We start from the raw sequence: 25050 nt of genomic DNA on the forward strand, positions 1-25050 counted from the left end.
ATCGCAATCCGGTTCAGCACGGTCCACTATTGATTCCCTTTCGAGAACAAGCGAGGGAACAAGTCACGTGCCACTGTCGAGCCTGGTCTGGACTCGCATTAACAGCAGTTCGGTCTGCAGCCGGTTCGGCTGCGTGAGGGCACCGTATGCTGATTCGCAGCGGGACATACGGAGTATAACGGAGAGCTAATGATTTGTTATTAAGTAGCATTATATTACTGGTAGTACTGGTAGACTGGTAGCACTGGTGGTGGTAGTACTGGCAGTGGTAGTAGTATTTTCGAGAAGCAGGTAGACAACTGTCAACAAGGTTTGCAGAGGTCGTCGGTATGACAGGGTGGATCAACCCTCTCGTCCAGTGATGGTCAGATCAACGCCGGTCAAGTTGGCAGTAGACGGAACAACAGCCAGAGTCCGGAGTATTTAAGCTTCGTTTTGGCAGACAACTAAGCGGCGCGCCACCTGGTGCAAGCTCATATTCTTAACCTTGCAGAGCACATCGACTGCATACTTAATTTCCCGGCCTATGAACCTGCGTCCAGCATCACAGTCATCCTGGCGGCGACTTCTGACCCACCTAGGCACCTGGGCTTCCTGCCCAGAAGATGACGTCGGCGGGACTATAGCTGAATACGTGAAGGGAAAGCTGGTATGACTGAAGATTTCACGTGTTAATTGAAGTGTTAATTGAAGTGTTAATTAAGTGTTAAGTAAAGACCGTACTAAATCTATTGCTTCGAAAAGTGTCATCTGAGTCGCTTTTGAACGCCTGTTCCCTAGTCACTGTGGCACCATTGCTTGGCACCATTGCTTTTGTTACTGCTTTAATGCTGCTTTAATACTGCCTTGATGCGTTTTGGATGCAATTGTACAAGACCGCTAGAAAAGCACTGTAAATCATCATCCTTTAAAACAAATCTACCGCTCAATACCGCTCAGTACCGCTGAGGAACTCGGTGGATTACATCCCTCGGCCCGTCGAGCACCACTCGCTCGGGCTCGCCGTTCTCGTAATACCGGTTCTCACGGGCCATAGGCCGTGCGGCTACGTATTGAACCGGTCGCTCAATGTACTCCCTTGGCCGTCGCATCTCGTCGTCAACGTATACGCTCGTGTCGCGACCACCGGGATGGACACTTTCCACGCGCTGTATCACTTCGCGGGGCTCCTGGTATCTGGTTGTCGGCGGTCGGACACTTGGGATTCGTACTACTCTTTCTCGGGGAAGTTCGGCTTCTTCCGCGTAATGACTCGGCCGGGCTGCATAGTCGTGAACCTGCACGCTGCTACTACGCGGGTACGGCTCCCGCACCTCAAAGGGCGCCGCGTAAGGGCGTCGGTCAGTCGGTGGCGGTCGAGCATAGTCTGTCACCCGACGGTAACCCTGGGGCAGTTCCTGCACGAATCTTCGACCACTGTAAGGGTCTTCAACAACCGATGCGGCCCGGACGCTAGCCTGGCGCATCGGCGGAGGGGCCTCGTATAAATCGGCCCTCGGAATCCGAGTAGCCGGCGGTGGCATCGCCGACATTTTCGGTGCGGGGATAGTTTCGTAATACTGATTACCATGCTCGTCTATAACGATTCGTCGCGGAGGTGACTGCACAACGTAATCGTTATAGTAAGATTCGGGATACTGTGGCGGAAGAGGTGATGCATAACGCCTTGGCGCAAGCTCATCATAATATCGTGCGCCGTCCTGTTGCGGTAGGCGCTCAACAATCGTATACGGCCCGTTCCGAGCAGGGTGAGGGCCCTGTGGCTCAGCATATTCGCGCCCCCATTCAGGCTTTCGCGCCTGGTGCAAACTCGCCACTCTTCTCAGGTCCTGGTCATCCCGCATTGGCCGCTGAGCAGCCAGCCGTGAAGCTGTACGGGGTATCACCTGATCGCCAAGAGCCTCATCGTAAGGTTCCATTCCATATCCTGAAGTTCTTAACGCCGGCTCCCGTCGGTCAACCACTGGCGTATAGCGGGGTGAAGGGACATCAATGTAAACAGGCCCTTCCTGAGCACGTGGTCGGTAAAGAGGTGGCGTATCTGCAAAAGGAGGAGGGGAAACAGGCTCCTCTTTGATGAAGGGTTTAACCGAACCACCACCTTGAGTTTTATACACCGGCCTGTCATCATGTAATCGCCTACGCTTTCTAGGGACTGGAAGTTGAGCGGGCACCTCAGGGCTGCCCCGGCGCTCTGGCTCATACTCTGAGCGCGATTCATGATGCTGGTTAACAGATGGAACCTTGGCAATGGCGAGAGGGGAGACCCTAGACGGCTGGGGAGCTGCGGGGGATGTGATATGATTCCGTACAACTCGTACTCCATCTGCCGGAGAGATCGACCGTCTATCGTACCGGTCTCGTGGATCAACTACCTGGCGTTTAGGGCCGTTCGGAACGGCTCTTGGGGGTTCGTAAGTCTCTACCCTTTCCATTGGCGCCACTCCAGGAGCTGGAGGGGAGTATTCAGGTTCATCCGACGGCTCAGCCGGTTGGCGCATGTGTGTCCTGTACGTTTCCGAGTAGTGCGGCTGCCTTTGAGACGAAGGTCGGGGCTCTGCAATGGAGTAAGTATCTTGCATTGACTGATCCGAGTCGGGACGGTTGAGGGCTTCAAGCCGATGCAACTCATCTGAGTATCTTCTTCCGATGGCCCCAGTGCCAAGCTCCCCAGGTACAGACGATGACGCCGAAGACGACTTATGGTCACCGTGCTGCGGGGAGTCTGGGGCCCTGCTAGAGTAGAAGGAGTTCTCGTCAATAGAGTCACTAGGCGCTGCAGTCTCAGGTGCTGGGGAGGGTTTGACTATTTCATGCGCCCGTGTGAGAACTTCAGAGACGTCAAAATCAGGGGTCGCGTCCTGTATGGATACTTTCTGTTTTGACTCCTGTCTCTTCAGCTCAACTTGTTCCCGTATCTCCCTTTCAACTCTTTGTCTCTGCAGTTGCAGCTCTGCCCTCACTAAGTCTTCTGACTTTTCCAGGAAGATCGGATCAATTTCCGAGGCAGGATTGGGAAGGATACGGGAGGCCGTTGTATTCGAGGGGCCATTTGTGAAATTTGTTCTCGGGGAGCCGACAGGCTTCACTGTAGACGCAATATGGTGAGACGCAGCCTTGGAAGGCGAAACCTCCTTCTTGTCCGCCTTATTTTGAGGCGTTGTTGGCGCAGGCGGGTTGCGAGACACGCCTTTGCGGACAAATTGCTGCGGAACCTTCAACCTAGGGTGAGTCCCAGAAAAGATATCCTCGCTTATCTTTAGAATCTTCTCATACTCCTTGATCTCCTCCGCTGTTGAAAGTTTGTGTCCAGCGCTCCTCGCCGGAAGCTGGGTTGCTGCCATGTTCTAGGAGCTGGTAAAAAATGAATACTGTATCCCTGCACCTGCACAAATCCAGACAGTCAATTAGCACTCTTGCTAGCCCTCTTCGAGTTCAGACTTCAGAATTCTCCTGTCCCTTTGGCCCTTGCCAGGTGTCTTTAGGGATCAACCAGTCACTGAGACGCGAGTAGGCTGAAGTTAAGCTGAACCGAACTGAGCTGGATAAAACTCGAGAGTTGTAGTCGGCGCAGTGTAGCTTCGGGTCGCTTGGCGACTGGAAAACCGATCACCTGCCCAGATTCTTGGCCGCAAATGACGCTAAACCCTTTTTGCCGCTTCCATGAGCTGCATTTCAAGGATTCCGACACTGTAGCGAGTTTACCAAAGGGTTGTATACAAAATTGGTAAAGGCCGCTCATATAGACATTGGTAAGCGGACTGTGACTCATAAGGCAGTAGAAGATGAGTTTTACTGCGCCTCTCCGCTTCGCCAACTCCATTCCCGTATTCCGCGCATACAAACTACCCCCCGCATATTGCTCACTCTCAACCCGCATTCCCTCTCGCAACCGGAGATCAGTACTTGCGTCAAATAGAGTCAACAGTTTCAGCACAATGACGGACACTCGTCCAGTCTTCTTCTTTGATATAGACAATTGTGTGCGTACACAGATTCCAGAATTAACTCGTCCGCTGCTGACAAGTGCTCAATCCAGCTTTACTCAAGAAGTTCGAACTCCCCTTTCCGACCCCGCGCCTGGTAACGATGCGTTGGATTGCCTGCTAACCCGAGATTTGGCGCAGAAAACAACATTCACGATGAGATGCAAAAGCTTATTCGTACGTGCAACTCTTCAAGTCGTACAGAAGTCTGGAGTCAACCCTCTAACACCTTCTCGCGCAGATAGATTCTTCGTGCACCATCTCTCCCTCAACTCTGAAGACGCCCACATGCTTCATATGAAATACTACAAAGAGTACGGTCTCGCCATAGAGGGCCTTACGCGCCACCACAAGATTGACCCGCTCGAATTCAACCGCCTTGTCGATGACGCCCTCCCACTAGACAACATCCTCAAGCCGGACCCGAAGCTGCGCCAGCTCCTAGAAGATATCGACCGGGACAAAGTAAAGCTTTGGCTTCTGACAAACGCATACGTGAACCACGGCAAGCGGGTTGTGAAGCTGCTTCAGGTAGACGATCTGTTCGAGGGCATCACATACTGCGACTACGCGAATCCGCCGCTTATTTGTAAGCCGTCCCAGTTGATGTATGATAAGGCGGAGAAGGACGCCGGCGCTACGGATAAGAGTCAGTGTTATTTTGTTGGTATGTCTTTCTTCTCACTGTGGAGGGTTGGGGTGGACTAGATGCTGACGGATGCGAAGATGACTCCGGCCTGAATTGCAAGGCTGCCGCGGCTCGCGGGTGGCAGGTGGCGCACCTTGTAGAGCCGGGACTTCCTGTCCCTGAGACTCCGGCTTCGCAGTTCCAGATTCGAAGCTTGGAGGAGCTGCGGACATGCTTTCCTCAGTTATTCAAGAAGTCATAGACGGGTTGTTGGATATAGATATACTAGCTCTGGGCGCTGCAATGATTGATGATATGATGGGTGCTTACGTTTTTACATTTCTAAATTCTACAGAACATATTGTCATGGGTACAATGGTAATAGCTTATAGAACATGTCATGAATCGAATCATTGATCTAAATTATTACATAATCGAACTGTGTGACAGACCAGCTATCATAATAAGACAGAAAGTTGGTAAATACAACATATCAAAGAAACAAACCCGCTAGTCCGACGCATATACTTAGAAGAACCATAGGAATAGTCACCGAAGCACCATTCCCAGCAGACGTCTGCTCAACAGTACCCTCGTTGACGGTGTCATTCTTCCTTGTCCCATTCCCCTTCCCAGCACTCGAACAGATGGCCCCCTTTCTCCCCCTCCTTCCTTTAAAGCCACAAAGCCCCGATCCATTCATCTTCTTAACAGGAAAAAAAGCCTTCGGTTCCCCCTTGTCCATTTTGGCAACAAGCTGCCCTTCGTTATCCGCAGTCACTCTCTTGCAACTTAGTACCTCGATGACCTCAGTCCCAGGCTTATACGCCCTAGGTATTCTAAGATTATACGGTCCGCCTTGAGACCCTTGATTCGAGAAAACAGAGACAATCTGAGAGCCTTCTGAGCCCTTGCGCGTGACATATGTGGAACCATCCAGGTAGAGCTCTTCGCTGTGGCTGGATACGTAGTGCTTGTCGAGGCGAATTGCGTGGTTGCGAAGTTTGTTGAGTGTTGATGTTGTCTTGTAGAGAGAGCCGTTTGTATTGTAAGACGTTTTCCAGAGTGGTTCGCGGTTGTAGGGGGCGTATGGTCCTTTCATATGTTGTTCCTGGCCTTGGTAGACTGCAGGTACGTCTGGTCAGATCTGATCTGAGAAAAAGACGTGTAAGTTAAGGCTTGCTTACCAACTGGGATGCCGTCGGATAAAATATTGAAAGCCATTGCATTTCTGGCTAACTGTACAGATCGTGGTCAGTAGAAGTATGCAGCAGGTTCTAAGATTATGGGGAGCATACAGTCGTATCATTGATCAGAGACGCAAACCGGGGAGTATCATGGTTTTCAGTAAACGTAGCCAGCCGAGTAAAATCCTTGCATTTGCTGTTAACAGCCCGGACGTTTTCAGCAAGACCGGGCATGTTTCCCGCAGTGAAAGCCTGGACCATCGGCCGATACATGGGGTAATTCAGGAGACCCGATAAAACCTCCTCATATTTACAGACGGCGTCTGTATCCTCGGTGTAGACTTCCCCCATCGTGAACACGCCAGCCGCTTCGCTGAAACTGGTCAGGTAGGCTTCGTCCATATGCTTGGTAGCGTCCACGCGCAGACCGTCAATTGAGTAGTTGCCCACCAGTCCCTTTACCCAGATTTCAATCATGGAGACGACACTTTCGTCCTCGGTCTTGAGATCCGGAAGGGCAACTACTTCCGTACTGAACCAGCAGTTCTTGGACTCGTCGGGGTTGTTCCAGTCTTCGATTCTGCAGAAAGGGTGGTAGTATTTCTTGTCATTGAAAGGAATCAGACGTGACCAGTTGATGTTTGAGCCACTGTCTAATGAACTGTTCACAGCTTGCGCCATGTCGTTGATCACAACGTCAACCATCAAATACATGCCGCGCTTGTGAAGCTCTTTGGACAGTTTTCGGAGTTCATCTGCGGTCCCAAAATGCTCGTTCAAAGCGTACATGTTCTGGGGCCAGTAGCCATGGTATGCCTCTCCGTATACGGTATTATCTGGGATGTTCTCAACCACTGGCGATATTTGGACTGCAGTGAATCCGAGGTCTTGGATGTAGTCCAACTTGTCAATAACCCCGGTCCATGAGCCACCACAATATCTGTAAGGGTCGCACGGCTTGTCGCCAGGAGAGCCTGCAGGCCTGGCGAACCGGTCTGTCATCACTTGCTGTCATGAATATTAGCGTTGGTTGCTGGTGCTGGTGCTGGTGCTGTAAAGGGACATACATAGATCGACCTCTCGGCCCATTGCTCGGCTGAAGGGGACGCGACAGCCACACTAGCTGAGGCTAGAAAGAAAGCACTTAAACATGTGAGGCGCCGCATACTCGTCTTATATGAATCCTTTCTTGGACCTTAGAAAGGTAGGTTGCTGTGGATAAGGATCGGATAGGGATTATAGCCGATATATATATTCGTGATGTACTCTGTCCTCCGGACAATGCAACAATGTATATAAACAAAGATATCTGATGAGCATCGTAAAGTATTCGAAAACATCGTCCTTTTATACCTTAGAGTCACCCTATGCTGAGCTCATGGCTAACGCCATTGCGAGGGCAAACCAGGCACGTCCTTTGCCTGTGAAACTGGCCATTAACCTGGCCATAGGTCGAAGGGTTATGAGCACGAGGGGTAACCCAGGAGAAAGCTCCTTTCACAGACTGACACCCCCACAAGACCAGCCTCCAGAAGGTTTGGCTATCTGATGCATAGTGGGCATAGCTTCGTTGAAGCTTGGGAACAGTCAACGCAAGGGGGTTTGAAGGGCTCTCTGCCTCTCATGAACCGGGGAGATTTTCGATCGGTGCGGGATTTTGCTATTCAAGGTGAGCAAAGGGACATCCGACGTCCAGGGGCGAAGGGATAAACGGAACCAATTGCCAGGGACGTCAAGAAGGGAGGTAAGTCATGGTCGTGATCTATAGCCTGAGGTATACGTCAGGCACCAGATTTGAGGCCTTATTTCTGAGGCAGCAACAAACCCGGGAGAGTTCCCCTGGCGCGGTCAATAACAACATTCCAAACACAACGGCCGTCCCCGCCTCTCCTTACAGCCTGGAGTTCTCCTTCTGAGTCATTGCAGGAGCTCCAGTTCATGATCAACATGGCCGAGCTTACCATCGGCAGTGTTATTGCTCTTACGGATGGTCGGCAGGCCACCGTCCGGTTCATAGGAGCTACGAGCTTCGCCGACGGCGAGTGGATTGGGGTTGAATTGACCGACGACACCGGCAAGAACGATGGCTCCGTCCAAGGTGAACGGTATTTCGACTGCGAACCAGGCTTCGGCATGTTTGTTCGCCCAACCGCCGTCGCCTCCGTCATTGAACGCCCCGTCCGCACAGCCAAACCAGCAGCCAAACAATCAGCAGGCAACGCGCCTTCCCAAAGTAGAAGTCGAGCTCAGAGCGGTATAACTGGAGCGCCGGGACTGAAAAGACCGGGCTCTATATCATCCATGAATCCTAAACGAAACAGCGCTAGTTCCAGCCCGACGCCTGCTTCGAAAGGCCCAGCACAACGGCTGTCTCTGAAGGTAAGCTTCCACAGCCGGTTTATCTCAGCGTCGCTGATTCTCTTTCATACAGACGCCTTCCAAATCGCCTACAAAACAGTTGACGTCCGCAACGCCTGCCAGCCGACCTTCTATCAGCGGCTCTTCACGACCCTCTGTAGCCGCACCAAAACCTCGGCCTACTACCACGAAGCCCTCCATGGGCCCTCCTACACAATCTACCACATCTCGAGCGGCTCGTACATCCTTGTCGGGACCAGGAAACAAGACAAATAGACAGAGTTTACAGGGAACTGCGGGAACGACATCCTCAGGCTTGTCCAAGCGGCCGACCCTGCGACCAACACCTACGACAAGAACATCTGAAGAACCAAGCCCTGCAACAGAGGGTTCCGAAACCCTTTCCAATGATGTTGAAGGTGACATTGAGGAGGATCTTGGACCGCAGCCTGCACATCCAGCACGGACTAGCTCCTCGCGTCTATTGTCGGGACAATCTGCATCGCCACGACAGTCTCAGAACATGGCAATAAACAGGGAGCTTGACGAATTGAGGACCAAGCTGAAAGTGATGGAAAAGAAGCGGGTTGAAGACCGAGAGAAGTTAAAGGACATGGAGGCCTTGCAGGCCGATCGTGATAAACTGAGAGGAATCATCCATACACTGCAAGTGAAATACAAGCCGCACGAGCGTAACTTGGCCGAGTTGGAAGCAAAGCTTAAAGAGGCTGAAGCGAGAGTGGAGGAGCTCGAGAAACTGATAGCAGAACATGAGTCGCTAATGGAAATTGCGAGTTTGGACCGCGAAATGGCGGTAGAGATGGCTGATGCGCATAAGCTTGAATGTGAGACTCTGAAGCTGAGAGTGGAGGAGCTCGAGCTGGAAGTAGAAGTGCTGAGGGAGGAGAACGAGGAATTCGGGCAGACCATGAGCCCAGAGGAGAAATCCAGCCATGGATGGTTGCAGATGGAGAAGACAAACGAACGACTACGTGAAGCACTGATTCGCCTCCGTGATATGACCCAGCAGCAAGAAGCGGAGCTGAAGGATCAGATCAAGGAACTTCAGCAAGATCTCGAAGATTACGCTGCTATCAGGTCGAAATATGAGGCTACCAAAGAGAAACTAATGAAGTCGGAGAGTAACCTGCAAGAGGTCAGAGAACGATTGGAGACGGTTGAGGGTAACGAGCAGTTGGTGGAGGAAATGGTCGAGAAAAACGCTGATCTAGAGCAACAAATTGCCCAGCTCAAAGCGGATATTTCTGACCTGGAAGTGCTGAAGGAGATTAATGACGAGCTCGAGTGGAATCATGTTGAGACGGAGAAGCAATTGCAAGAGGAGATCGAGTATCGGGAAACGCTCTATAACGATCAGGTGCACAAGATTTCGCAGCAGGATGAAGTGATTGAAGATCTAGAATACACACTGACGCGTTTTCGAGAGCTTGTTTCTAATCTGCAGGCAGATTTGGAGGATATGCGGGCGTCGCAACAAATAACGGAGGCAGAGGCCACCGACCTTACAGCACGTTCTAGAGCGATGATGGATCTGAACCTCAAACTGCAGTCGTCAGTCGCAAAAGCCCAGACAAAAACGATCGACATCGAGCTCAAACGCATAGAAGCCGAGGAAGACTCTCAACACTTATCGATTGTGAAGCTGTATTTACCGGAATACTATGAGAATGAACGGAATTCTGTCCTCGCACTATTGCGCTTTAGGCGAGTCAGGTCGAAGGCGTCATTAATGGGTAGCACTATCGAGGGAATGATATCTGAGCAAGCGTCTGTCCCTCCTGCTTTGGAGGACATCTTTAACGCGCCTGATGTCTTAGAGAAGCTTCTCTGGATAGACTCTATCTGCGGTCGATTTGGGAGTTACATCGCAAATTGTTCTGCTGAGAGCTTTTCCGATATCCAAGGTGCTTTCTACGAACTGGAACCGGTTGAACGTACGTTGAATTTCTGGCTCGAAGGCCTAAAGAAGAACGAGATAAACATGAAAAAGTGTGCGGTGGAATTACAGAGATCCATTGCTCTACTTTCGCATCTGGCAGAGACACTTCTCCCAACTTCCTTGGAGACATTTGCTGATGAACTCTGTATGAGCACGACATTGACCCAGTCATACATTGAGAATTCAGTGTCCTCAATGTCGCGATTGCTCTCATTACTGCAGTCGAAACTTCCGAAAGCCGAGGAAGGCGATGAAGAAGCCTCGTTTTTGTTTAACAAGATGGAGGGCTTTATCTCTCAGGCTCGCAGCTTGAAAGTTGCTACAGTGAAGATCAACCGTGCCGTTGATGATTTAAGGTCAAGGTCCCTGGCTCTTTCTCATGATGCGTGTGGTCCTTTCAAGCAAGCAGAGAATGCTGCCAAAGATCTTGCAAGCTTATCGCGACAAATGGGTGAGAATATTGTGCAATTAATTAGCGATGACAGTCGTGCGGAGCCCATTTCCTTGCAAGAGGTTTTGACGAACATGTCTCAAATATCTGCATTGTACCAGTCAGAAGCCGCAGAGAACAACGATGGCATGTCGCTCATTTTCACCATGCTACGCAGCCTGAGCGGCACTCTCGAAGAACTCGGTTCTATTTCGTCTGACTTATCAATTACTTCAGAATTCGAGAAGCGTCCCTCGCCTTGGATTGCACGAGCCGCAGAGCTCAAATCTAACAAAGCAAACTCTCCAGATGCCGAGGAAGAAATCCGCCGGCTTAAAAATGAGATCCACGAGGCGTCTACGGCACTGGGCGTCAAAGACAAAACAATTGAGGAGCAAGCCATTAAGGTAGAGCTCGTCGAATCCCGCATGCGTGAGGCAAGCAAGAAGGCGGCTGCTGTAAGGGACTTGGAAGCAAAGATTCAGGAAATGACAACAAAAGAATCTGCTCTCCAAGCTGTAGTGGAAAACCAGCGCAAAGACTTGCAAAATCTCGAGGCCGAACGGGACGAAATTAAAGCCCAACTCGACAGAGTAAAACGACTTTCGGGAACCGCTGGAGCCGCCGCATCCCCTGGCACCGTCGTTGACAATGCTGCCTCCCTAGCAGCTATGCAAGAAAACGAAGCTCTCCGCGCAGAGATCGCATCCCTCCAGTCCGCTGTCCGCTTCCTCCGCGAGGAAAACCGCCGCCAAACAATCCTGGATCCGTACTCTGTGCAACGCTCCTCAGAACTCTACGCCTGGCTCGATGCACCTCTTACGAAGAAACCTGTCCCTCCAGCCCAGCGCGAAAAGATTCAGCAAACCGCATCGGAAAGCCGTGATGTCCTCTCGCATCTTCTCAAACTTACTAAAGAGTCTAGTATTGCTGACCTCAAGGCCAGCCGCCCTAACTCTGGCACCGCCAGCGGCTGGCGCACGTCTAAGGAAAAGCTCAAATACCAGGTCCTCCAGCAGCGCGAGAACTTTGAACGGTGGGCTGAGTGGAAGAATGAGGTTGTGGGTCTCGAACGCGAACAGGATAGACTTGTCGCTGCGAAGCAGGAGAGGGCTGCGAGGGGTGGACGTGCAGGGGGCCGTGGACATGCTTCGCATCCGTCTATGGGATACGGAATGATGGGACGAGCGTGGCAAATCCTTGGGATGCCACCGGATCGCAAGGCAAATGCTGTTCAGCCTGTTGAGCCTGCTATTGAACCGACCTTTTAGCAGACCTTTTCTATGGGCTGCTTAGCCATCTATTTTCGTTGTTTCGTGTGGACATGGCACACTGTACATTGTTCTTATACCCATTTACACAGTGTAGATTAAACTTGATATACCTTGCCACTATGTTATTCACTTCGCGCATGTCTACCTACTCATGTAGACAAATCCAGAAAGTCCAAAGGTGAAACACTATTCAATCATCTAGTACTACAAATCCAGGGCAAAATAGACCTAACACCAAGGAAATAAGGGCAATCAACGACCAAGAGAGGCCGTTTTCCCTGTTGGTATTTTCGTGCAGGTCGTAACTGAGACGGGAGAAACGAGGACTAAGTCCAGTAGACCGAGAATCCAGACAACAATACCCGTGAGGATTTTCGATCCACCGCTATGCTCTCGCGCAAGGCTGCGATGTGGATTCTACAGAAGATGCAGGGATATAACCAGGCAACGAGGCGTAAAGTTGTGGATAGTGTTAGCTCAGAGTTAGAGGACAAGCTTCAAATGAGCTTGCGTCATTTGGGGGCTTAAATGACTGCACGAGTCCGTCCACCGTACCCATTGACTATGACTCCATTCGTGCAAGCTCAGGAAGCCAGGATAAAGGACTCCCCGAGCGCAAGAGGTTCGACATGACAAGCGCCTGGCGAATCCCAGCCCCATACCCGATCTTGAAGAGCGTATTCGCGATCCAGTCTCTTGTCTCCTGTGTCACCGCATCTCGCTCAGCTGCAAGGAAAAGCGGCCATAATAACCGAATCATGCCTCCAGTCCGGCTACTACTCCAATCTTCTTGAAAGGATGTCTCGGTAGCCCCGAAATGATAGGGCACGCTAGCGCACACATCGTCGCTCAGTTGCTGAGAGAGCATCGTACTGTATCCAACTGTTTCTCGGTACTCGCTTCTGCGAGTGGCATCGATCTCTTCTTTGTCTGAAAGGTGACCAGCAATCCAGCCCAGAACTCCTAAAAGAAGAAGGTGTACGAACCGGTAATCGTTCCAGCACGCTGAGATTACTGTATCTGGATATATATGGTAATGATTGCTGTAGATGTGTCGAAAGGGTGAAATATTCTTGCCATGGCCAGTGATCTCACCCACAGGCTCCGGGACGGTGACTACGGTGTAGTCGCGGGTAAGCTTAAAGGACTTTGCCCAGGCAGCAAGCTCAGCATCGAGTTTTAAAGCCCTCTTCACTAACTTGGCCGGCTCTATAAGCACACCGTTCTTCAAGCTAGCACATAGATCACCGACCCGTGACATCAGCAGGAAAAGAGCATCGTCCGTTCCCATGTCGTCGCCTTCATGACGGTAAGGAAAGGCTTCATGGGACCATTGCACAAGCCACGGAGGCGTAGATCGTTTCAGCCAGAAGTTGCCAAGAACCTGCTATTGAGTTAGTTGAGGTCTTGACTCGAGACCAGCAACGATATACATACAATGTTCCTGCGAGATAGAGTAAACAAGCCCACCCCGATGGGGTCTTCGAGCTGCTGGGAGCCGCGCAGCTGGATGATTCTGGAGCACCCGTCCATATGCTTCACGAATTTCCCCATCAGAGATGTGCCGTCACAAACCATGATCTATGTGGTATGGTCAACCCACCGGTTCGTTGAACTGAACCACGGACCCCGGCCATTTACTCACCTCAAAAATGCCCAAAAAAGTCACTGCTATCAGACTGGCGTCTGAAGTGGCCTGCCTTGGGTCGCTTAGAGCAGCATTTGTCTCCGCCAGAGCCGAACCATATTCTTGACGTGCAGTGAACATCAGCTGCGGAGACTGGTGGATATTAGACAGCGCCGCTAGTCCCACGGCATTGATGCTGGCAGTAGCTGCTCTTGCAGACGGAGTGTTCAGGATGGACGGTAGGCCGTTTCCTACCGACCGGTTGAGGTAACGCGACAGCGCAAAGGCGGCACCCTGGTCTCTGAGTGGGATGGAGACCTGATGCTGTAAGCAAGGATTGGACGGGCTCGATATTTGTTGCCGTGGAGGCAATTGCGAGCTGTGAGAGGAAGAAGTGAGTGCAGACGCAGTCGACGGAGATGAAGACGACGAAAAGGAAGGCGAGTTCTTCCTCTTCACCTCCTCAGTCTGGTCGAAGAATCTCCTGGAGGAGATGTCGCGGTAGCCCGAACATTCTCTCTTAGCCCGGATACACTGGGAGCAGGATGGTCTTTTGTGGTCGCACTATCTAGAGTCAGTACGAACTCACCTAACTCACAATTGTGGCCGATTGGTAGCGCCACCCACCTTAAGTCGACGACTTCGGCACGGACCGCAGGCAGCACTGAGCTTGCCGCGATGCACCATGGAAGCTGGGATGCAAAGGAGATATCCTAATCGAGCAATGGGCAATGGAGGATGGAAGATGGTGGAATGGTCCGCTATTGATGAATAATGGAAAGTGAGAGATTGGGAAGAGAGCTGAATAAGGCGGCTTAGGTGAGGCTGTGCAGGTAGCTGGTGAAGGGTGGCTGCGTGCCTGCTTTGCCCTAGGCGGGTCTACCCTTTCTGCTGACTACTCCAAGTAGGCACCAGTATCTTCCCTAGTCCATAGTACATGTAAGAGGTTAAGAAGCTTTGTCATTGACCAGTGGAGTGTAGATTCCCAGCCGTTATACCAGTGGTGTCAGCCACTAAATACTGAAGGCAGGAGCCACTAGGCAGGCTCCTGCACCTTCTTAGAAGGAGACACCTGGGGTACCTGCAGCCAAATGCAACCGTTAACTGAGGCAGAGGTAGGACTGCTCTGCGAGAAGAGCTCGCTTGAATTTCACAAACTGCTTGATGAAACCATCGCGAAGCATCTTTAGGTGTAGATACATCTTCGAACCCCCTTGTTTCACGGCCTATAGAATGGTCCAAAGCCCTTCCCAACCAGTTCTCCTGGAGAATGTCCGTTCCACCGACGTATTCAAGTCGGTACGTTAAAATTGCCACCCGATAGTTCGTGAGGGCTTCGTGGTCTCAACCAAGCAGGACAATTAAAGCTTCGTAGTATCGGACAGCGCTTGTGATTCGTACGGCAGAAAAGTATGAACGGAAGCGCCCTTGAAAATCCACTTGACAGTGGCCGAGATATACTGGGAAAGTTGAGTGTCAGATGCCGACATGACATCCGCACTGTCGACATCAGTCTCAAAGTCTAGGAATCCCAGAGTATCCCAGACTTTCTTTGCAGCGACATCACAAGCTCATCATTATTATGTAGGTGTGAGCAGTTGTTCAATATTGGGCCGCGTTCAGGCATGCGCATTTGGACCTTGTTTGTACGAGAGAAACCCAGTATGTGCGAAAGTAGGGGCCGGCTAATAAGTGCATCAGATATGACAGAAGAAACGCTCTGACATAGTCGAAGTCGCTCAATTGATAGCATATCAGGGAAGCAAAACTCACGCCGACAATGGGCGGGACTCTGAGAACGGTTACTAGATAGAACCCCAGAGTAAATCAGAGACGTCAGCAACATTCAGAAGAGAGGATATTGATTCAACGTGGTTATTGTCAAGATTTCAGCCATTGAAGCTGAAAGCAGAGATTCTATCTTCAAGCTTTAGGTCATCAAGCTTTAGCTGTTCAGCAGCCCAACAAAGGCAGGACACGAGTACCTTGCAGTTTGGTTGAGTGTCGGTGTTGACGACGCGAGTGAGTCGCTTAGGACGGTTATTACCTCGAATGTGTGAGTGATCTCCTGGGGGTGAGCATCCTGACTCACCCTAAAGCGGCAATGAACGAAAGGAGAAGTGGTGCCCTCGTAGACTCTGAACGATATTATCCCTTACCTAGGCACTCTGCATATACTGAGGTCATCTGCAGTACCTCAACTTCCACCATTCCGGCTCTTCAACCCAACCTTCACTCCATAGTAACTACTGAGCACTAACCCCATCTGCTCCCGCCATGGCCTCTCATCCCTGGCCTCGATGTCGCAAAATGTCTGCACCATCCTCACAACCACGTACACAGCCTCCGTCAGCGCCTTTTGCTGGCCTAGGCAGATCCTTGGGCCACCGCTGAAGGGGAGGAATCCCCAACCTCGACGGAGCGGCACCCTGCCGCTGCCCTCTGCAGGCTGCAACCACCGCTCTGGACGAAACTGCTCGGCGTCGTCCCCGTAGATTTCCGTAAACCTTTGCATCGTCCGGTAGAATAATGCACGATCGCCTTCTTGGCCACGAATATAGGCTGGCATCCGTCGACGCCTCCGCCGCGCGGGAGGAATGTGTGTTGTGTTGCGCACCGGATGTTCGTAGGGACTGGAGGGAGGAGGCGGAGGGCTGAAGGTTGGGCGTGTGCATCCTTGTGTTAGCCAGCCGCCCAGGCACCAAATACAAGTCACGGGATAAGGCGTGGTGGGTTCTGCATACCTTCATTCAACACTGCCCGCACATACTTCATCTCGCGGAGCTGGGTATATGTCGGTAATGGGCATTTCCCATCTCCCTGGGTTGCAAGGCCAAACTCTACAAGCACCTCCCTCTCCAGTTTCCGCCAGACGCTCGGATGCCGTGCAAGCATATAGAAGACACTGCTCAACAGTCTTGCTGTGGTATCCCTCGCGGCCAAAAGCACGTGCAGCAGCTGGCTGCGAATCTGCACGCCGTCGCTGACTGTGTCGGCTACCTTAGAGAGAAGGTCATACCAGCCCTCGCTCTCGCTCTCATTCCCACACCCTCTCCCCAGCTTGCCTCTATTCTCATGAGCCGGACTCCTACGTTGCTCCAGAGCCTCATAGACGAACTCGTCAACAGCCGCATGCACAATTACATCGTCAACAAACTTGGTATTCTTCACGAGTCCCCGAAACGGACCTAGATTCGCCCGGACCTGGAGATAAGACCGGGCCTCGTCGAATGCGTGACTGAACGGTTCAGCGTCGAAGTCTCCTCGCCGGCTTCCTGCGATCTTGGCCGGCCGGCCAAGAAGTGAATGAATGCGCTGTCGAGAGTCAAGTCGCGAACGAGCTGCTGGAGGTTGACTATGTCATATCCTCTGGGAATCCGATAAAGTCGACTTTGAACGTGCTCTTCGATCAGCAAGAGGTCAGGTAATGCTTGCGCTCTGTTGAAGATAGGTCTGAGGAGCGCCCTGCTCCTTTCCCATTCCCTTCCGTCCTGAGTGAAAACTCCCGTCTCCAATAGCGGCCTGAACGCCGCGTTCCTCTCGCCCAGGTCGAAGTCAACGAACTTTGTTGCTAGTACCGCCTTGATATTCTCCGGGTCAGGAGTGGATACATAGCGTTTACCTAAGAGGACCGCAGACATGGTTGGGCCGTTGGCCCTGTGATTTCATGGTGGCTATGGAGAGTGATCCCGTTGCGAGCATTCTGCTGCATGCGCTTGAAGAGGGCGAGGCCGAGGACTCTCTCGCTTTGCCGGAGAGGCCGCGCAAGGAAGAGGCTGTGGGCTTTGCGGTACCGATGGGCTGAGATGGCTGCTGCGAGATTTGTGGATTGTGATGGTGATCGCCACGGGGGCGGAAAAGGCGCAGAGGTATAGGATCCCGTGGCACATAGTGACTGACTCTCCTCGTTCTCCCTTCTCTTCTCTCCTTCTTCTTTCTCCCTCTCTATCAACCTGATTCTAGGAGTGCCTATCTTATGTCAAAACTATCCTTCGCGTTGAAATTCGCGGAGTGTAACCAGGTAGGAGGCGTCCTGTTGAAGTTAACCAGTAAAGTCAGCTTACGCTCCGGTGGGAGTTAAGACAGCTTGCCTGCAGCCTAAAGTAGTGGCATAGTCGATACGATGGGCTACGAGTTGTGCAGTCTTCTGCAGTCTGCAGCTAAACTGATTGGCCTAATATCTTGATATCCTGTTGGCGTTGCTTGCATTATAGGGTGTGCTTGTGTGTTTCTCTTCACGGCTGAACAGTGAATCCCTGCACCCTCAAGCGTCGTTGCTTCGGACAGCAGCGGCAGCAGTTGCTCCAATTCCAACCTCAGTGGTCATAATACTCTCTTCCCGAACGTTATAATCGTCCCACGGTACATTGACATAATCATGTACAGAACAACCTACACCCAGCAAGACCGACTCCGCGTCACAGCATACACTCTCTTCGCCGGATTCTAACACTCGCACTCTCGCACGTCTCTCATCTTCTCTCTCCCTGGGGCCCACCACCCCCGTCAGCTGGTGCTGTACGGCACCGCCCCCATGGCGAGCGAGATTGGGGACTGTGTGTGTGTCCTCGCTGCGGTCTGCAAACCTGGGTGTGAATGCCCGCGTTGGGGGGTAGATATCCTCTAGTCAACTACTCGAGGACATTCACCCTGATTCAACTATTGGCTAGGCTTGAATGAGACACCTTGTGCGGGCTGGAATGCGCAGGGGATATTTCAGTTGGTGACGGCTAGTTTGCCGTCTGAGAGTAACAGCGCATACTGCAGGCGTATGCTCTCTCTACTTCATCGGCAATTGCGTTCGATAACTGGGCTTGTCAAGGCTTGCTCGGATCGCGCCATCGAGGGCTTGAGGGTGCTGAACAGAGTGTTAGCAATATGCTCCAGCTGGAAAATAGAGGAGAATTTTGAACAGCCTAAAGCCCTAACTACCTTCAGGTAAATCAGAACCTCCATCATCCTAGCTCGTACTCCGCAAACGACTATTCCAAGGCTAAAGTCAATCCCCATTTATCAGGTTCTCCCTGGCGGTTTTCACCCATGGACCACCTGTAGGGCTGAGACTGGTATCAAGAATAGAGAGCACATGTCGAGCCAAATAGGAAGTGGATCTTGAAGCCTCACGTCTGGAGCAACACCGGCTCTTTCTTAACGCAACACATCTTCCACCGAACTGTCTCATCCAAAATAACCATGATTAGCCACTCTTCGGTTAGATCCTGATACTCCAATAGTCGCTGTCAGGGTAGAGTTGCATGTGATCTGGGGTCGCACCACTCAGCCTCATAAAGTCTATCCCCAACCACTTTTCTACCGCCCTATACAAAGGACAACGATCAGAGTTTCCACCCAGTCACCCCACCCCGTCTGGCGAAATGGATAAACAGGCGGGATACTGATGCAATGCGATGATTGTCTGGAGCATGGGGCGTATAAACCGGGTGAGCAGCCAGCACTTTCTCATTGTCTTCAACCACATCCAGTTTTGACTGTAGGAGAACAAGCAGAATGGCTCCTTTCATGCAGAATGGCTCCGATGCTGACGATCTCTCCTCCTCTAAGTCCAAACAGTCCACGCTTACCTCACTCCTTAGCTCCGTGCACGCAGATCTTCTAAGCCAAGCTCACCGTATCCCCGCTGACATTCGCACCCTGCGCGAGCTCTCCCAAGCTGGGCTGCAGGGCGGTCTGATCGATGACAAGAAGTACCTTGTATGTCTTGAGCCTGGTGCTTAATGGGAGATCGATAAGTATTGTAGGACTGATCTTTGTATCTGCAAGACCGAGAACATCATCCAGCTCCTCGCAAGCCTGCCCAACACCTCCACACTGAGGACCAAAATCACAGATACGTTTGTCAAGACGCTCTGGGATAACTTGCAGCATCCGCCCTTGTCTTATATAGGAGATGAATTCCGGTATAGGAGGGCTGACGGAAGTCTCAATGTGACCCGCTCTCTTGAAAAGAAAGAAGAGAAAAGAGACATACACTAACGGTCCGTAGAACATCATGTACCCTCATCTTGGGGCATCGGGAAGCCACTATGCGCGGACAGTGACTCCGAAGCATCCACGACCTGCGGTCTTGCCAGACCCGGGGCTCATATTCGACTGTATGTCATTGCACTCTTCTAGTCATCCCGTTCAGTTGCTGATACAGTGAATGCAGCGCTACTGGCCCGTGAAGGTCCCGCAAAGGAACATCCAGCCGAGATCTCGAGCAATTTGTTCTATTTTGCCATCATCATCATACACGGTGACTTTCAGTTCCGCTCCTATAGTGTGCAGTAAAACTCATGTGCGTATAGATCTCTTCCGCACCGACGAGGCGGACCCAACGCGCATCAAAAACTCCTCCTACCTTGATCTCGGTCCGCTCTACGGGCACAACCAAGCGGAGCAGACCCAAGTTCGAACCTTCACTGACGGCCTCCTGAAGCCTGACACATTCGCCGAGAAGCGGCTTCTCTCGCAGCCCCCCGGTGTATGTGCACTCTTGGTCGCGTTTAACCGGTTCCATAACTATGTTGTCACGGAACTTGCAAGGATAAACGAGGCCGGCAGATTTGATTTGCCCACTGGTGGGCAGGAGAAAAGCCCGGATTATGTCTGGGCGTTGCAGAAGCGGGATGAGGATTTGTTTCAGACGGGGCGATTGTACATTATACCCTCATCATCAAATACGACCACAGATATAGACAAGGCTAACGCGTGTATGGGGAACAGGGTAACCTGCGGCCTCTACGTCTCCATAATACTGAATGACTACCTCCGGACGATCCTTAATCTCAACGACAATCCAACAAACTCCGACTGGAAGCTCGATCCACGCAAGAATCTCAGTGTTTTTGACTCGGAGGGCTTACCACGAGGGGTGGGGAACCAGGTCTCGGCCGAGTTTAATATGATATACCGCTGGCATGCGACGACCAGTAACGAAGACGAAAAATGGCTAAACGAGCTTTCGATTAGGGTTTTCGGTAGCAAGGTTGATCCTAGTATGAGCCCAGCATCTTGGAATTATCCTGTTCTCGAGTCTCTATTGGTACTTGACTGACTATTGAATGTGATGCAGGTACATTGTCTGTGCAAAGATACCTAAATGGACTGCATGAGTATCTTGGGAAGACTGCACCGGGCGAGCCAAACACATGGACGTTTGGGGACTTGAATCGAGGAAAAGATGGGATGTTCGCGGATAAGGACCTTGTGAAATTGCTCCATGATGGATGCGAGAAAGTCGCCGGTGCGTTCTTATCCTCAGGTCGTCAATAGACACGAGCCGACTGAAGTACTGGAACAGGAGCGTTCGGCGCCCGCAACGTACCCAAGGCCATGAAAGCCATCGAAATGCGCGGGATCGAGAAAGGCAGGGAGTGGGGTTTGGCAACTTTGAATGAGCTGAGGGCGTTCTTCAAGCTGAAGCCACATTCAACGTTCAGTTGGTCTTCCCCTTTGTTTTACCTCTCAGACTACAGCGACTAACAAATGCTAAAGCGGACGTGAACTCAGACCCGAAAGTCGCTGAAGCATGTACGTTCTTACCGATATCCCTTCCCTGACCTGATAGAGCCAGACGATACGCTAACAACCACCAGTGGAAGCACTCTATGGCCATCCCGACAATATCGAGCTCTACGTCGGCGTGCAAGCCGAGGAAGCGAAGAAGCCCTTCCTCCCCGGCGCAGGTCTTTGTCCTGGCTTCACAATTTCGTTTGCCATTCTCTCAGACGCTGTCGCCCTTGTGCGGGGCGACCGGTTCTATACCGTTGACTATAGTCCGGTGAATCTGACGAATTTCGGGTGAGCTGTCCACAGTAAACAACTCTAAACTCGCTAATAACACACAGGTTCAACACAGCCGAGTCGGACCCCGACGTCGCAAATGGCGGCGTCATGTACAAGCTCCTCATGCGTGCTTTTCCTGGTTGGTACGAACCTAATAACGTCTACGCCTTATATCCTTTTACCATACCTGCAAAGAATAAAGAAGTGTTTGAGAAATATGGACGGGCAGACACGCTGGAGTTCAAGAGGCCCGAGTATACCAGGCCTCCTGTGGCTATTACGAGTTGGAAGGGCGTTGTTGAGTTGTTGAACAACCCCAAGGCGTTCCGTGTCCCATGTATGCTTGCTTACCTTGCCTTGCGTTATCATATTCAGCCCTGGTTCATATATCCGCTAACTGGTTGGTATGAAGGGAACAGAAACACCTTTCGCCTTACCAAACACGACTATATGCTTAGCGGTGACTCTGTGGCAAACTCGGAGCAGCGCACTTTCATGGCGGAACGGCTGTATAGGGTTCCTGATGCCCTAGAGCAAGTTCGGAGGTTCTATGAATCCATCACTGCGGATCTTATCCGGAGGAACAGTATGCGGCTGGGGAGTTCGTCCTGTCAGATTGATATTGTACGGGAGTACGTTACGCTTCATTTCTTCCGCTCTAGAGCGCATGCAGAAAGCCCTAACTGTAACGCACAGTGTCTGCAACCTCGCCCACGCCTACTTCTGCTCGGAATTCTTCAATATCCCACTGAAGCCCAAGGACGGCCACAATGGTAACGGTAGTGGCAATAAGCACTTAGAAACGACAGACGCATACACACCTAAGGAACTAGCCGAGGCCCTTTTCGCACAATTCGCCTATGTCTTCCTGGACATTGACCCAGTGCAATCACGTAAGAATCGCGTTGTCGCATATAGAGAGACCCAGCGAATGGGCGATATCATGACTCAGGTTGTCTCTGCCACTTCTGAGTCTGGATACGGGCTTGCTTCTGCATCTGGATACCTCTTTAACAGGCCGTCTTGGATTTCCGGGGGAAAGAACTCGAGCGGCTTAAGCATGAACGGGTACGGACCGCAACTAGTGAAGAGGTTGAGAGAGGGCGGGAAAAGTGTGGAAGAGGTGGTTTGGATGATCATTCCTACGGCCGCGGCGGCCTGCGCAACGCAAGCAACTGGGGTAAGCATCACGTCGAACTTATCATCCAGTTTGTGACGTTTATAATGCTGATAACGTACCATAGTGGGCCCAAATGCTCGATCTCTACCTCTCAGACCGGTACTTCACGCACTGGCCTGCAATCCAGGAACTGGCACGCTCCGACAAGCCTGAGGCTTTTGAGAAGCTGAAGAGATATGCCTTGGAAGGGTATCACTCTATCTTTCTTAACCTCATCATTTCTTGTCACTAACATGTATCCAGATTTCGCCTCTCAACTCCCGCCAATGGCGTCCTTCGCAATTGCAACACTGCAACTACAACGCTCAAAGACGGGTCGGCCACCAAATCTATCTCCAAAGGCGATACTGTCTTTGCAGACTTTGCTTCCGCCGGAATGGACCCAGACACGTTTCCGAATCCTGAGGAAATCAGACTTGATCGGCCCTTGCAGCTCTATATTCATCATGGATGGGGCACACATGCTTGTCTTGGACGGGCAATTGTTACAACGGCGGCGGCAGCCTTGCTGAAGATTGTGGGAAGGTTGGATGGTTTGAGAAGGGCGAATGGTATGCAGGGGGAGTTGTTCAGGAAGGAGGTTGGTGGGTTTAGGATGTTTTTGGACGAGAAGGGTGAAAGTTGGAGAGTTTTTCCGCAGAGTGAGTTCTAATATTTCTTTTGAATGTGAGAAAGGGACTGACCGAATTTTAGACATGAAAGTGGTGTTTGACAGCCTGGATGGGCTGAAAGCGTGAGAGGGAAAGGAGGAAGCTGGGTAGGTTGACTTAGGGCAAACTCACCAGGAGGCACAGTCAGGGTCGGGGTCACGCCACAGTTTCCAGTCTATACAAAAGTGTTCATCTAGTCATGACATAATGGCAATCCGTCTCTGCCAGATTAAATATAACAAGATGCTTAGCTGTTCGATTGCATCCAGAGAGCCCAACACTTACCAGATTCTTTTACAATGGCATCCTACAACCCCAATCCTCCCCCCTCCACGGCCAGCGCAACATCCTCCTTCCTCACGATCCCCCACGACATCCCCTCCAACCCGATTCTTCTCACAGCCCAGGACATCCTGACTGTCCTCTTCCTTTCTCCTCTGCTTCCAAACATGATATATCCACTGCACCCTCTCGCCTCACCCCTCGACGAACTCTACCCTACTTACCGCAATCTGCGCGATCTGTGTCTCCAAATCATCCTTCTCTCTAGCCAGATATCCCTTCTCCTCTCGTTTCCCTTCGCCTTTATCACTCTTTGGGCCATTCCTTGCCTGGTGCACGCCGTTTTCTACATCTCTTTTGGCATCGTAACCAGTCTCATAACGTGGATACTGAATGAACGACCGAAATGGCAAGGAAATAGGCACGACTCCCTTATTGGACGCCCAGAGGGCAGAGAGGCTGTGAACGATACCGGAATTAGCAAAGAAGGAGAGGTGTGGTTTTTCATAAACGGAATAGCAACGGGGTACCTCGCCTTGCCTCCTACACCATTGAATGGACAGGAAGGATTCACTGATTCATGAATGAACAGAACACACTGGCACAAATCAAACCTAATAATGCTGGCAAACATCTTCGGCCGTGAAATAATCGGCATCCAAAACTCCACGTCCGTCCCTTCCAGTCCCCTCTTCCAAACCCAACTAACATGACGTACCTTTCCTTATCGATGACAGAAAAGGCCTCCTCCTCGACATAGCTGAGTGTCTCATTCAGCGGGACCTCAACTACACCACACATGCCACACGAGTCGGCCGCGCGCAGTTACACTCTGCCTTATCAAGTGAGCATACGAAGAAGGTAGTCCTGATTGCCCACTCGCAGGGGGGCATTATCGCCTCTGCTATACTCGATTGGTTGCATGCTGAACTTGGGGATGAGGAGCTAAGAAAACTAGAGGTTTATACGTTTGCAAGTGCCGGCAGGGTGTTGAGGAATCCATCACGAACGAAGAATGGGAGTAAGAAGGAGGGAAAGAAAGGTAGGGCTCTGGGGTATGTGGAGCACTACGCCAACACAAAGGATTTGGTGTCGAGATTAGGGGTCTTGCATTTTACATCCAGGTCAAGCAATTCGTCTGGGTCTTCACACATGACGACGAACTACATTCACAACCAGCATAGCCACCAGAATCCCCCCTTCAATCACTTCCATGGGCCGGTCTTCATCCGTGAGGGTTCGGGACACTTGTTGAACATGCATTATCTAGACACGATGTTTAGCGAAGAATCCGGGTTCATGGATAAGTTGATTGATTTGCCAATGGATGGAGGGATAGTGCAGAGGCCGTTGGGGGATTTGTCGCGGTTATGGAAATATAGAGGGGGAGGTAGTCCGGATGATGGGGAGTATGGTCATGGCGACGGGGATAAGAATAAGGTGGATTTTAAGGGACCTGAGGGACGAGGCAAGGATGTATTTCGAGGTGCGCAGAAGGCTTACGTTTAGATGGAGGTATCCTGAAAACTTGATCACGCCCGTGTATGCTTGTCAAGATTGTCATGTACAAGAGTAGTCACCACCAATTGGTACAAGATGTAAGTAATAATGCGAACATCAAATTAAATAGAACGCCGGCTAAACAACTCGCCAAATACACATCTTAGAATATAAATATTAGATAGGGTAACCCTTTTATA

General features: G+C 51.3%; 8 protein-coding genes across 8 annotated transcripts, besides 1 other annotated feature; 4 read left to right on the forward strand and 4 right to left on the reverse strand.

Moving 5' to 3' along the window:
- Window positions 1-25050: part of a sequence feature (contig 1.107 303..444822(-1)) that runs on past both edges of the window.
- On the reverse strand, window positions 896-3344 carry ANIA_10799 (uncharacterized protein; the record flags this gene model as incomplete). The annotated part of the gene is made up of 1 exon (XM_050611278.1): window positions 896-3344. The coding sequence occupies one exon, from the start codon at window positions 3342-3344 to the stop codon at window positions 936-938; it is 2409 nt and encodes an 802-aa protein (XP_050466938.1). The 3' UTR covers window positions 896-935.
- On the forward strand, window positions 3939-5044 carry ANIA_06325 (putative pyrimidine 5'-nucleotidase; the record flags this gene model as incomplete). Its single annotated transcript, XM_658837.2, has 3 exons — window positions 3939-3983; window positions 4191-4653; window positions 4713-5044. The coding sequence occupies 3 exons, from the start codon at window positions 3939-3941 to the stop codon at window positions 4874-4876; spliced, it is 672 nt and encodes a 223-aa protein (XP_663929.1). The 3' UTR covers window positions 4877-5044.
- Window positions 5108-6967, reverse strand: ANIA_06324 (protein amyE; the record flags this gene model as incomplete). The annotated part of the gene is made up of 4 exons (XM_658836.1): window positions 5108-5739; window positions 5802-5853; window positions 5913-6809; window positions 6869-6967. The coding sequence occupies 4 exons, from the start codon at window positions 6965-6967 to the stop codon at window positions 5108-5110; spliced, it is 1680 nt and encodes a 559-aa protein (XP_663928.1).
- Window positions 7749-11820, forward strand: ANIA_06323 (protein nudM; the record flags this gene model as incomplete). Its single annotated transcript, XM_658835.1, has 2 exons — window positions 7749-7964; window positions 8233-11820. 2 exons carry the CDS (start codon window positions 7749-7751, stop codon window positions 11818-11820), a joined length of 3804 nt encoding a protein of 1267 aa, XP_663927.1.
- ANIA_06322 (Zn(II)2Cys6 transcription factor) lies at window positions 12386-14194 on the reverse strand (the record flags this gene model as incomplete). Its single annotated transcript, XM_050611292.1, has 4 exons — window positions 14078-14194; window positions 13469-14014; window positions 13261-13404; window positions 12386-13207 (listed from the first exon to the last, which is right to left on the reverse strand). The coding sequence occupies exons 1-4, from the start codon at window positions 14135-14137 to the stop codon at window positions 12386-12388; spliced, it is 1572 nt and encodes a 523-aa protein (XP_050466939.1). The 5' UTR covers window positions 14138-14194.
- ANIA_06321 (protein CYP656A1) lies at window positions 15648-17091 on the reverse strand (the record flags this gene model as incomplete). Its single annotated transcript, XM_050611298.1, has 4 exons — window positions 15648-15879; window positions 15907-16126; window positions 16195-16538; window positions 16655-17091. 4 exons carry the CDS (start codon window positions 17089-17091, stop codon window positions 15648-15650), a joined length of 1233 nt encoding a protein of 410 aa, XP_050466940.1.
- ANIA_06320 (protein ppoB) lies at window positions 18959-23155 on the forward strand (the record flags this gene model as incomplete). Its single annotated transcript, XM_658832.1, has 12 exons — window positions 18959-19162; window positions 19455-19563; window positions 19620-19730; window positions 19846-20448; window positions 20526-20696; window positions 20948-20983; window positions 21049-21253; window positions 21301-21870; window positions 21935-22418; window positions 22483-22607; window positions 22662-23059; window positions 23112-23155. 12 exons carry the CDS (start codon window positions 18959-18961, stop codon window positions 23153-23155), a joined length of 3060 nt encoding a protein of 1019 aa, XP_663924.1.
- On the forward strand, window positions 23308-25017 carry ANIA_06319 (uncharacterized protein; the record flags this gene model as incomplete). Its single annotated transcript, XM_050611306.1, has 6 exons — window positions 23308-23876; window positions 23943-24020; window positions 24088-24405; window positions 24475-24836; window positions 24927-24948; window positions 24981-25017. The coding sequence occupies exons 1-6, from the start codon at window positions 23368-23370 to the stop codon at window positions 25015-25017; spliced, it is 1326 nt and encodes a 441-aa protein (XP_050466941.1). The 5' UTR covers window positions 23308-23367.

The sequence above is a fragment of the Aspergillus nidulans genome, chromosome I, assembly GCF_000011425.1.
Source record: "Aspergillus nidulans FGSC A4 chromosome I".
Lineage (NCBI taxonomy): Eukaryota > Fungi > Ascomycota > Eurotiomycetes > Eurotiales > Aspergillaceae > Aspergillus > Aspergillus nidulans.